General features: G+C 48.2%; 1 protein-coding gene across 1 annotated transcript; it reads right to left on the reverse strand.

Moving 5' to 3' along the window:
* Window positions 1-392: 392 nt before the first annotated feature.
* LOC124652574 (polyadenylate-binding protein RBP47-like) lies at window positions 393-8,498 on the reverse strand. The gene is made up of 6 exons (XM_047191611.1): window positions 8,038-8,498; window positions 2,389-2,842; window positions 1,566-1,624; window positions 1,348-1,478; window positions 1,126-1,222; window positions 393-843 (listed from the first exon to the last, which is right to left on the reverse strand). Exons 1-6 carry the CDS (start codon window positions 8,428-8,430, stop codon window positions 676-678), a joined length of 1,302 nt encoding a protein of 433 aa, XP_047047567.1. The 5' UTR covers window positions 8,431-8,498; the 3' UTR covers window positions 393-675.
* Window positions 8,499-10,359: the final 1,861 nt, after the last annotated feature.

The following is a 10,359-nucleotide window of genomic DNA, read 5'->3' on the forward strand; positions in this document are numbered from 1 at the left end:
TTCCAATGACTTTGCGATTCATGCCATTAGAAGAAACAGAGTTTTCTCCGCACACAAGGTGGGGCATTCCAACCAGAGAGACCATTGATACTACCCCAGTGTTCTCTCAAAGGGTCCCTCGTTACCAGCTACGATACAATTTTTCTATCTTCCAAGTTGGTGTTTCCTTAATTGTTGAGCACATGAACAAATTTCATATGAAAACCCTGGCCGGCACCAAAACTGGATAAACTTGCAGCCGTGTCCTTCCAACGTGACTCAGATTGTACGTCACTGAAATTGGGTTTTTAGCAGTTATCCCTACTTGTTGTTGAGTGCAGAGCTCAAGCTCAGCAACAAGTTGAAAACTAAAACGTCAAAAACGAAACCCATCAGAAACCGCACGCAAGGCATCAAATAACTTATTGTTCATTCTACCTTAATACTGCAGCTCCAGGCCAAAACTCTTTTTTCCCTAGAACAATCCAGCTAGAGGACCATGGAGATCAGAGTCAATAGGCGTCTTAGCGGTGCTAGCTATTGTAATAGCAATGTACTTTACATAACCAGTCACTACACCTAGCTCACCTAATAAGCCGCCGGTCGTCTACCTTCTTTCTCTAGCGAGAGCTACAGCTATTGCCCGTGCGTGTGCGCCTCCGATTTTTTTGTGATTGGCGTGTGGAGCTCTTTTCTTCAGCTGACCTGTTGCTGGTTCCCGTAGAAGGGGTACGCGCCATAGGCAGCAGTGGCATACATGCCTGGGTCAGGGAACGGCGCCGCGGGATAGCCATACCCATTGTAGAACGGGGAGGGGGCGTAGTACATCCCGTTGTTCCACTGATTGCCGTTGTCACTCCTCAACTGCCAAGAAGAAAGTAGGGTCAGCTTCCTGAGTTATGTTTACTGGACAATCTTACTGTTGGGGACAGGTTTTAAGTTTTCAGAAATTTTGAGGGGTACCAAAATATTCTTGTATCCTAAAATTTCACATGACATCAAACAAATTCAATCATCAAAATGTGATGAGACTTGTCCAAACTAATTCGAGGTTTCCAGTTCATTTCGACTGAGACAGAAATACATGTGAATCGGAATTTTTAAACCCTGCTCTAAGAGTATATGGCAAGAAGATCAGGTCAATACCTGCTTGTTTGCTGGATTGCGACCCCATGAAAGGCGCACGGTCTGTTTTCCGATAATGCTCCCATTTAGCCCTTGCAAGGCCTCTTCTGCATTCTTTCTACGAAAGGGAAAAATGTCAACAGCATCAATTGATTGGATTTCATCATGGTGACGAGGCAATTTAACCAAACAAAAATGTATGTGGAGAAGACCTGAAAAATATGAAGGGCTAATAATACATACCTCTGAAGGAACTGCACGAAGCCGCACTGTTTCCCAACCGGAATCTTCACAGAAGAAATCTCACCATACTGGGAGAAGGTCTGCCTAAGATCATCTTCACTAACATTTGGGTCAAGCCCACCAACAAATACCTACAGACAGTTAAACAACGATGATGAGAACAGAAAAGCTGTGATGCTGTATATTGCCAAGTTACAGCTAATGGCATTTGTCCTCACTGTTGTGTTTGTCAAATCTCCATCAGATCGAGCAGATGAACCAGTAGAGCCAGAATTACCTGAACCAATATACTTTTCAGGGAACAGAAATAAACAGTCACAGCTATCAAGACAACATTAACTGATTCCAGAAGAATTTTGTATCCAGAAGATCAATGTAATAGCATTCACAAGAAAACAGGCCACTGTCATTCTCAATTCTTTTGGGCCAATCAATCATTATCTCTATAATATCAATCTATCCATCATCACCAACAGAAACCCATTTTCCAAACAGTTACTGCATACAAACAGCAAGGTGCAAGTGCAGAGAAAAAAATTGTACTCTGAGTGAATCTCCCACCCAAATACATTCTGAATGTGTGAACTAATTCTGAGTGAATCTCCCACCCAACTACAAACAGCAAGGTGCAAGTACATGGACAGTGTGAACTAATTCTGAGTGAATCTCCCACCCAAATACATTCTGAATGTAGAAAGGTCCAGGTGAATGGTAAATTCAAAGTAAATTAAAAGGTATAAAGTGGCAAAAAAAAGGGTTACAGAGCAGGGAACTATCTATAAGTAGTTTCACTTGGAAACCAGAAGTAGATATGACTACGACTGGTTAAAATCAACAGAATCTCACACTATGAGCAATACTAGAACCACGTACGTATATTTGCATATGGACATAATATAATAAGCTTATGTGGGTTAAAGTTTCACAGTAAATGAAACGTAAATTAACAAAGAAGGAACAGGACCAAATCAAGGAACATTTATTCAAATGGAGCAACAATTATACTAAGTATATAGTGACTGAGTAACTTGTTAATGGAACCTGAAGATTTTCTGGGAGTTGCAGGGCCAATCCTCATGGGCCTAGTAGAGCAATACACTCCGTTCATCTCAGTCATGGCATTTGTCTTCTCACTGTCATCTCCAAATCTCACAAAACCATAGCCCTTGGATCTACCAGTGTTAGCATCAATAACAACTTTCGCACCTTTGACAGAGGAGTACCTGCTGGAGAATGTCTCCAGTAATGCGGCATCATTGACATCTGAAGCAAGATCGCCCACAAATATGGAATGATCTGAAGCAATATCTGAACGCCTATCTCCCATGCTAAATGAAGCCCAGTTTATCCTAAATGGTTGGTCAGTATTTGGCATTATGTGGCCAGAAAAACCATCAAGTATTTTTTCAGCTGCAGCATGACTGTAGAACTCCACAAATCCATATCCTTCAGATTGTCCTGTCTGCTTGTTACGAATAACCTTGATTGCAACAACCTACATCACATTCAGACATAGAGTCAAACATATTAATTAGTATGAACTCAGAAATATAGAATCACATTAGAAAAGATGTTGCAGTGCAGTTAGCACACTTTTAGGTTCATCAACTGAGTGCGCACATCAAATGTTAACACAGACAAGTGAATGGCCAGTATATTTTTTGAAGGTCGGTAAAAAGAAGATGAGATTTTTCTTCCAGGTATGCACTCCATGTTTCATCAAGTCTTTCTCCATTGTTCTCGAGCTGATTATGTCACACCATTTTTTTTCATTGCTAGAAAATGGATACTTAAAGTACGGCAAGGACAAACAGAGCATGAATCTGGAGCTTAAAACGGAATCATTTGTAAATTCAGCTCGATGACATTTTGCTATTCAAGTGCATACAAAAAAGCATTAAGGAAATGTAGCTCTCGCACTACAGACCGAAAACCCAGTTTTCTGAGCGACCATACAAAAAACGAACCGAGGAATAACTCAGTTTCGATTAAAACAATTGAATGGAGAGCTCTCGTTTCTCTAAGGTCTAAATTCCTCAGCTGATTTCGGTGTAAGCTGACAGCATAATGCTCTCTTTTTCTGTCTAGCAAGAAACAACTAGGTTTTCACAGTTTTTTTTCCTCATGGTCTAACAGTCTTGGGAGCTCTACATTCATGCAAGAAGCATATTTTAATGTAGTTGGTCACCACAATGTTCCCATTTACTGTCTAGCAAATGGGCTAGTTTCTGTCTATCAATGGACTAACTAGGTTTTCCAATGTTTCAGTTCATCAAGCCCTAATAGTCTACACAGTTGTATACAAAAGAAACTTTTTTTTCCATGAAAACATCACACCCCAATCACCCAACACTGCCAAACTAAAACAGACCAATGAGGTATGAAACAGATGTACGGCCATGGTGCATCAGCAAATCCGGCCGTTACGAGGTAGGCGACCTGGCACATCAGAATCTCCCCATGACCAGTACAGGAAGGGTATCTTCCCTGGCCTCAGCAAATGGCGATTTACACAAAAATAACCCAAAAGTGGAAGAAAAGCACAGACTGACCCTCCGGCGAAACTATTTCACCAATCTAACCCTTTTGTGTGGCGCCCCTCCCAAGGGCGCCACACATGCCCATGTGGCGCCCCTGGCGCTGGCGCACACACCCATCCTACGTGGCCCGTCGACGCCGAGCGGGTGACCCCGATCCGACGTGGCAGCCACGAGTGGCGCCGCTCCGGCCGGCGCCACACTTTGAAAGTGTGGCGCCCACGGGAAGGGCGCCACACATTGACTTAAGTTTGGGCGCCGCGCGCGCCCAGCCCGACCCTCTTCTTTCTTTCTCTTCTTCTCTTCCTCCTCACCAACCCGGTTCTCTCTCTCTCCTCTCCCCCACCAAATCCACCACCAAATCGTCGGATACGTCCGGTGGAGATCGTTCCCCATCCATTTGTCAAGGTAATCTCCTTCAAATCTTCTCCATTCATCCACTAATTTCATAGATCGGGCTAGATTTGGACATGAACCCTAGACATGTTTTCTTTCTTTTGTGCACTCTATATTGTATTGTTTGTGTTGGAGATGGTAGCCTCATGTATGCATGTGTTTGAACCATAGATGTGTAGAAATCTACATATGAAATTTCACATGTATGTGTATGAACTCTATGTATGTATGTGTATGTATGTGTATGAACCCACATGTATGCCTAGTATTTGTGATGGAGTTACTCATATTTGTTAGTTGAAAGGATCGTAATATGGTTCAAAAACGTAAACATGTAGGATGGCCGGTGCTGGTGGACGGGGAAGGGCGGCCGCCCGCGGTCTGGGCGCCCCGGGCCGGGGAAGGGCCGCCGCGGTGGAGCAGACAAGGGCCCCACGATCACCGTCACCTGCATCCTCCTCGTCTTCGCATGACGAACGCTGCCCGAGTTCCTCCTCCGCATCGACGACGACCCACTCGGCATCAAGCGGCTACTCGGACAAGTTCGCCGAGTTCGTCGACGGCGTCGAGCCGGCGCACTTGCGGCCTACGGGAGGCTAGGCTGCAGCTTCGTCGGCCGGCCCGTGGAGGTCTGTTCGACGGGCAGGGGCAAGATGTACTGCACACGGGGTGGGACAAGTTCGCCGTGACCTCCACCTCGAGCCGGCTGCCGGCTCACCTTCTGCGTACGAGGGGGACGGCGAGATGATCGTCAAGGTGTTCGACGACACCGCCCTGCCGTGTGCACTACCCCCACACGGCGAATCCGGCTCCGAGCACCGATAGTTAGAACGTCGAGTGTTGTCAACTCTATCTTCGTTGCTTCGTGTTGTTTGAATGCTATCTTAAATTGTATGAAACTATGTGCTACGATGTTAGGTTTGATGATGTTATGTCCATGATGTGTGTACAAAATGGTTGTTGGTATGATGTGTGTATGACATAGCTTTTGACATGATGGCGTGTTGTTGGAATATGGTAGGATTTTCCATGGTTTTAACACATGCCAATGAGTGGCGCCCTTCCCACCAGCGCCACATTGCGAGTGTGGCGCCCGTGGCATCGGCGCCACAGATGCATGTCTAATTGCACAAAACATCTTGTAAGACAAATCGTGCGGGACTTAGCCGTTTTGGCGACCCTCTTTGTGTGGCGCCGTGGCATCGGCGCCACACATAGCTTGTGGCGCCGTGCCACGGCGCCACACGAGAAGGGTCGCCAAAGCGGCTAAGTCCCGACGATTTGTCTTACGATATGTTTTGGGTCCAATAGTTCATATAAGTTGGCATGTGTGGCGCCGATGCCACGGGCGCCACACAAGCACCTGTGGCGCCAGTGGGAAGGGCGCCACACAAAGAGGGTCGCCAAAACGGCTAAGGACTTATCGTCCGGAGCCCCTGGATGTTTTCGACCCAATAGGCCAAACCGGGATTTGACCGTATCTTGCACGGACCTAATGCTCATGATAGGAAGTGATGATATCTCCGCCGAGAGCTTGTATGCAATGAACTCGGATGTGAGTTGACGGTGGTCCGAGTGTGCATCCTTGCCATCAAGCTTCGGTCCCGGCACATGTGAGTGGCTACACAACTTGTTATGTGCCAAGAGGGCCCTTTTTTGAAAGGTCGTGCACGGACAACCCATGGGCACCTTTTATCTACACATTTTAGCGTGTACCGCTTCTTCAAGTCCGAGTGAACAACGATGTAAGGGCGATGATGCTTAATGGAGAACTCCTTCAACCATATCTTCAATTCCAAGAAGGTATCAAACGTGAGCCCTTTAGAGATCATAGACGTCGTAGCTTCCACATCTCTCTTGGATAGTGGCCTAGCTCCAAGAAGTAAACTTTTACCACCATCAACCACGGCTCCATCCGCAAGACTAACATCACGGAACAATGGTACCCGGATATCCCGTCCAGGTTACCTTCTTGAAGATCTCGGCTCTTTCGGCTTCCTTAGCGGTGAAGCCATCCTCGTCAACCTCCTCTTCGGGTCCATCATCATCCGAGTCCGACGCATAGCATCGGGAATAAGGAATGGAGTGGTCCATCTCCTCTTGCGTCCAATATTTATCCAAATCACCCACATTGTTGCCATTCATCTCGAAACAATCATCACCATCTTCGTGCTCATCATACTCATTATCCAACGGAGGTTGTTGGGCAATGGGAGATTGGACAATGGGAGATTGGGTGGCCTCTTCTTGGCTCATGGGTGGAGGAGTCCTCTCTCGAACGGGGAGGAGGGCCGGTTAAGGTCAAGCTCGATACGAGCCTCAACCGTCTTGGTTGCAAACAACTCCAAAGCCTTATCTTGTGACCCGGCCACCGTCTCCTTGTAAATGGACCAACGTTGCTCGGAGTTGATACGCATTATCTTCCAACGGGTGTGCATTCCAAACCCCACATTATGCCTTCCCTCTAGCTCAATACCATCATTTGGCTCATTCCAATTCAACTCAACCCTAACTTGTGCTACCACCTCCGCAAAGTTAGGGCTAACGTCAAACACCAAGTCAACCTCTTCGGGTCCGGCTCTATGTTTCCCTTCAAGTAAGCATCCTTGTCCACATGATGAACATGAACAATTCTTTCCATCCCCCTAGCATAATGGGAACAACACATACACACATGTGTTCATTAGATACCATAATCAACATAATCTACCCATACAAACTAGCACACTACCATTTCTTCTACTTCAACAACCCTAACATCCAACCAAATCCATCTCCACCCTCAAATCAACCAAATCCACATCTAGGGTTTCACATATAGATTGGAGCAAATACACAAAATCAATGGATGAAAAGAGGGGAAACGGAGGAGATTACCTCAAGCAACGAGTTGGGAACGATCTCCACGGACGGATCCGACGATTTGGTGGTTGATTTGGTGGGGTGGAGAGAGGGGAGAGAGAAAACCGGGCGCCTTTGGAGGAGAGAAGAGGAACGAGAGGAAGAAAGAAAGAAGAGGGTCGGGACTGGGCGCGCGCGGCGCCCAAACTTAAGTCAATGTGTGGCGCCCTTCCCGGGGCGCCACACTTTCAAAGTGTGGCGCCGGCCGGAGGCGGCGCCACTCGTGCTTGCCACGTCGGATCGGGGTCACCGGCTCGGCGTCGACGGGCCACGTAGGATGGGTGTGTGGCGCCGGCGCCGGGGCGCCACATGGGCATGTGTGGCGCCCTTGGGAGGGGCGCCACACAAAAGGGTTAGATTGGTGAAATAGTTTCGCCGGAGGGTCAGTCTGTGCTTTTCTTCCACTTTTGGGTTATTTTTGTGTAAATCGCCTCAGCAAATCTAGTGAGACGAGGGGACTGACTGCGAGTTTCCAGTTTCAGCTCGCAGATCCAGACGCCTTGAGTTTTGCCCAGCGGTCACTAGCCAGCAGCCATTCCTTTTTTCTGCACAGTGACCCAATCATTCGTACCTGCGCCTGCATTCTGCACTACTCACCTTGTCTCGAGATCCCTCTCTCTCTCTCCGACCTCGCGCAAGCAGACAGACACGAACCGCATTGGGGGAAATGCCAGTAACTGGGACACGGATTAACACGCATTTATTTTCACGGGCTTGTCACATCCGAGAGAGGAGGGTTCCTAGTCACGGATAGATACTACGCGAGAGGGAAAAATGTTGGCTTTTTTTTTTTGGGGGGCAGCTTTTGGGTCGAGCAGCGTGGGCGTGGGCAAGATCTGGGGGCAGACATGCTCACCTCGCCGGTGTAGCCGAAGCAGCTGTGGAGGTAGTTCTCGTCCATCCAGTAATGGAGGTCGCCGACCCAGATGGTCTTGTTGTCCTCCTGGCCGCCGTGCGCGGTGGCGGCGGGGGAGCCGAGCGCGACGGGCGCCGGGCGCGGCTGCAGCTGCGGCGGCGGCGCGACGGCGTGGAACGGCACGAAGTGCGGCGCGAACTGGGGCGGCGCCGGCGACATCTGGTGCGGCATGACCATGGCGGCGGCCCCGGGCGGCGCGAACGGCATGGCCACCCAATGAGGCGGCGGCACCACCGCCGCCACCGCCGCGGGCGGCGCCCCCAGCTGCTGCTGCTGCTGCGGCTTCTGCACGTCGGTCTGCCCCACCTGACCGTTAGCCGCTGCCGCCTGCATGGTCACCTCGCCGCGCGCAGAGTGAAGCTGCCGGTGCGCTCCCTGTGACGGGAATAATTTGGAGGCGAGGAGAGGAAGAGGGTGGAGAGAGGAGTAGCAGCTCGCGGGAGGGGGGAGGAGGTGGCTAAATAAAGCAGGCGGCGGCGGAGGATATGGGCGCGCGGTGGCCGTCCGATGGCGCGCGTGGAGGCGTCCCTGGCCGTCCGCTCTCCCGGCCTTGACCGGATCCACCTCCATGTCATGTCGGCCCGCGGGTTACACGTAGAGTCGTTTCTGACTTTCAGATTAGGGCGCGGATGTGGATGCACCCGCAGGCCGAGCTGATTAATGAACTGACAGAAACAGTAAATAAATGGTTAAGTGAAGGAAAGTAAATGAACTCAACGTGTGCACACATCATGGAAAACCATATGAAAATAAAATAACCATATCATTCATATTTTAGCTTTTATTTGCATGCTAATTCTGTTTGGTATTCTAGTGAACCAGATCCAATTGCATGAATCCTAAATATAGCTAGCTTTGACTAGAGGTTTTGCCGTTCTTTTTCACGCCTGTCGCCTGGTCCTGCATGATCGGTTACGTTAGTTGTGTCATGCTGCTAATTAGGCAGCTTGGTCTAAGTCTGCGCTTGGCTCGGGGTTAAAATAGACACACTAGTCTAAAACTCCACATAACCTAACCCAAGTCAGGTCAGTTTAACCTAGTACATTTTGTGCTTGACGACTAACTTGAGTGCTTCATTATTGTTCACCTAAGTCGCAACTTCTAAGCTTGGTATAATATGGTGTTGAACTCTATGTTTAAAAATAAGTGACTCAACTTTATCTTTATACCGGCATACTCGGTACTCACACACTAAAGTACATCTAGATACATCTCTGAGTCACTTACTTTTTAATGGAAGGGTACTTGTTGTAACAGACACATTGTTTACAACAAATAACTATGGCCATATTGGTTTTACATGTAGAAAATGATAAATAACCTGTTATGGAATAAATCTGACATTGTTCCACCAAAGAACATTTTTGATAGTAAGTACCCCATTTGAGCAAATTTTCATCAACATATACCATTTAGTATAAACCTATTTAAACAATGTACCACAATGAACAACCTTCTCTAAACGGTGTATTGTATCCCTTTAAGGAAACACCCAAACCGATAAGAAGGGCGCATCCGTCGGCTAAGTAGGCATGTCACGTGGACATGTATTTGTGGCATACGTCTGGTCAATGTAGCTCTTTTTCGAAACAGTTCGCTCGCTCCGTGGCTCGGTCCGTGGCTCCGACACTTGGCTAATCAACGAGTTGCACGAGGCACTGGAGGAGGAATATGAGGCTCTTGACTCACCAACACGGGCACCTAGGGCTAGGTTAGGACGTGTGGGTGTGCGTCTGGGTCCCACCACCAACTCTTTCTGTACAACATTCTACCCTACATAGCATAAACATTTACCGCCCCAAATATCGATGCGCCCACCGCCTCTCAGAGCACCACCCCATGATGCCTCTATTGAAGATTGGACGTGGCGTCTTCGCCCATGGCTATCGAGCAATCGTGTCTCATAGGGTTGGACCGAATGTGTACCTAGAACTGATCGAGTGTGACACGGATCAATGTAAGAGCATCTCCAATATGCGTCCAAAAAATTCTAGGCGCGCTAAAAATGACTTTTTTGGGGTGTGGGAGTTGGAAATCGGCGCTCCAGCAGGCGCAGTAAAAACCAGCGTGCGGTAAAAGAATTCCAGCGCACGATATTACGGCATTACACACGCCATATTTGGCGTGTTCATTTTAGCGCACGGTAAATCAACTCGTCGCGCGCGAAAACCCAACCGCTCGGTTGTTCCTCTCCCGCGTGCTCGCTTTTCCCATTTCCCCTTTTCCACGTTGGCGCAAGCGATCTTCCGATGACAGATGGTC

Source organism: Lolium rigidum, chromosome 5 (assembly GCF_022539505.1).
Source record: "Lolium rigidum isolate FL_2022 chromosome 5, APGP_CSIRO_Lrig_0.1, whole genome shotgun sequence".
NCBI lineage: Eukaryota > Viridiplantae > Streptophyta > Magnoliopsida > Poales > Poaceae > Lolium > Lolium rigidum.

What these genes read in the sequence shown, in the direction of transcription:
- LOC124652574 (XM_047191611.1), bottom strand. Translation starts at nt 8,430, where the DNA reads ATGCAGGCGGCAGCGGCTAACGGTCAGGTGGGGCAGACCGACGTGCAG. An exon ending in GAGATTTGACAAACACAACA is followed by an intron (nt 1,479 to 1,565) that starts GTGAGGACAAAT and finishes AACTGTCTGTAG; the next exon opens with GTATTTGTTGGTGGGCTTGA. An exon ending in GCAATCCAGCAAACAAGCAG is followed by an intron (nt 844 to 1,125) that starts GTATTGACCTGA and finishes TCTTCTTGGCAG; the next exon opens with TTGAGGAGTGACAACGGCAA.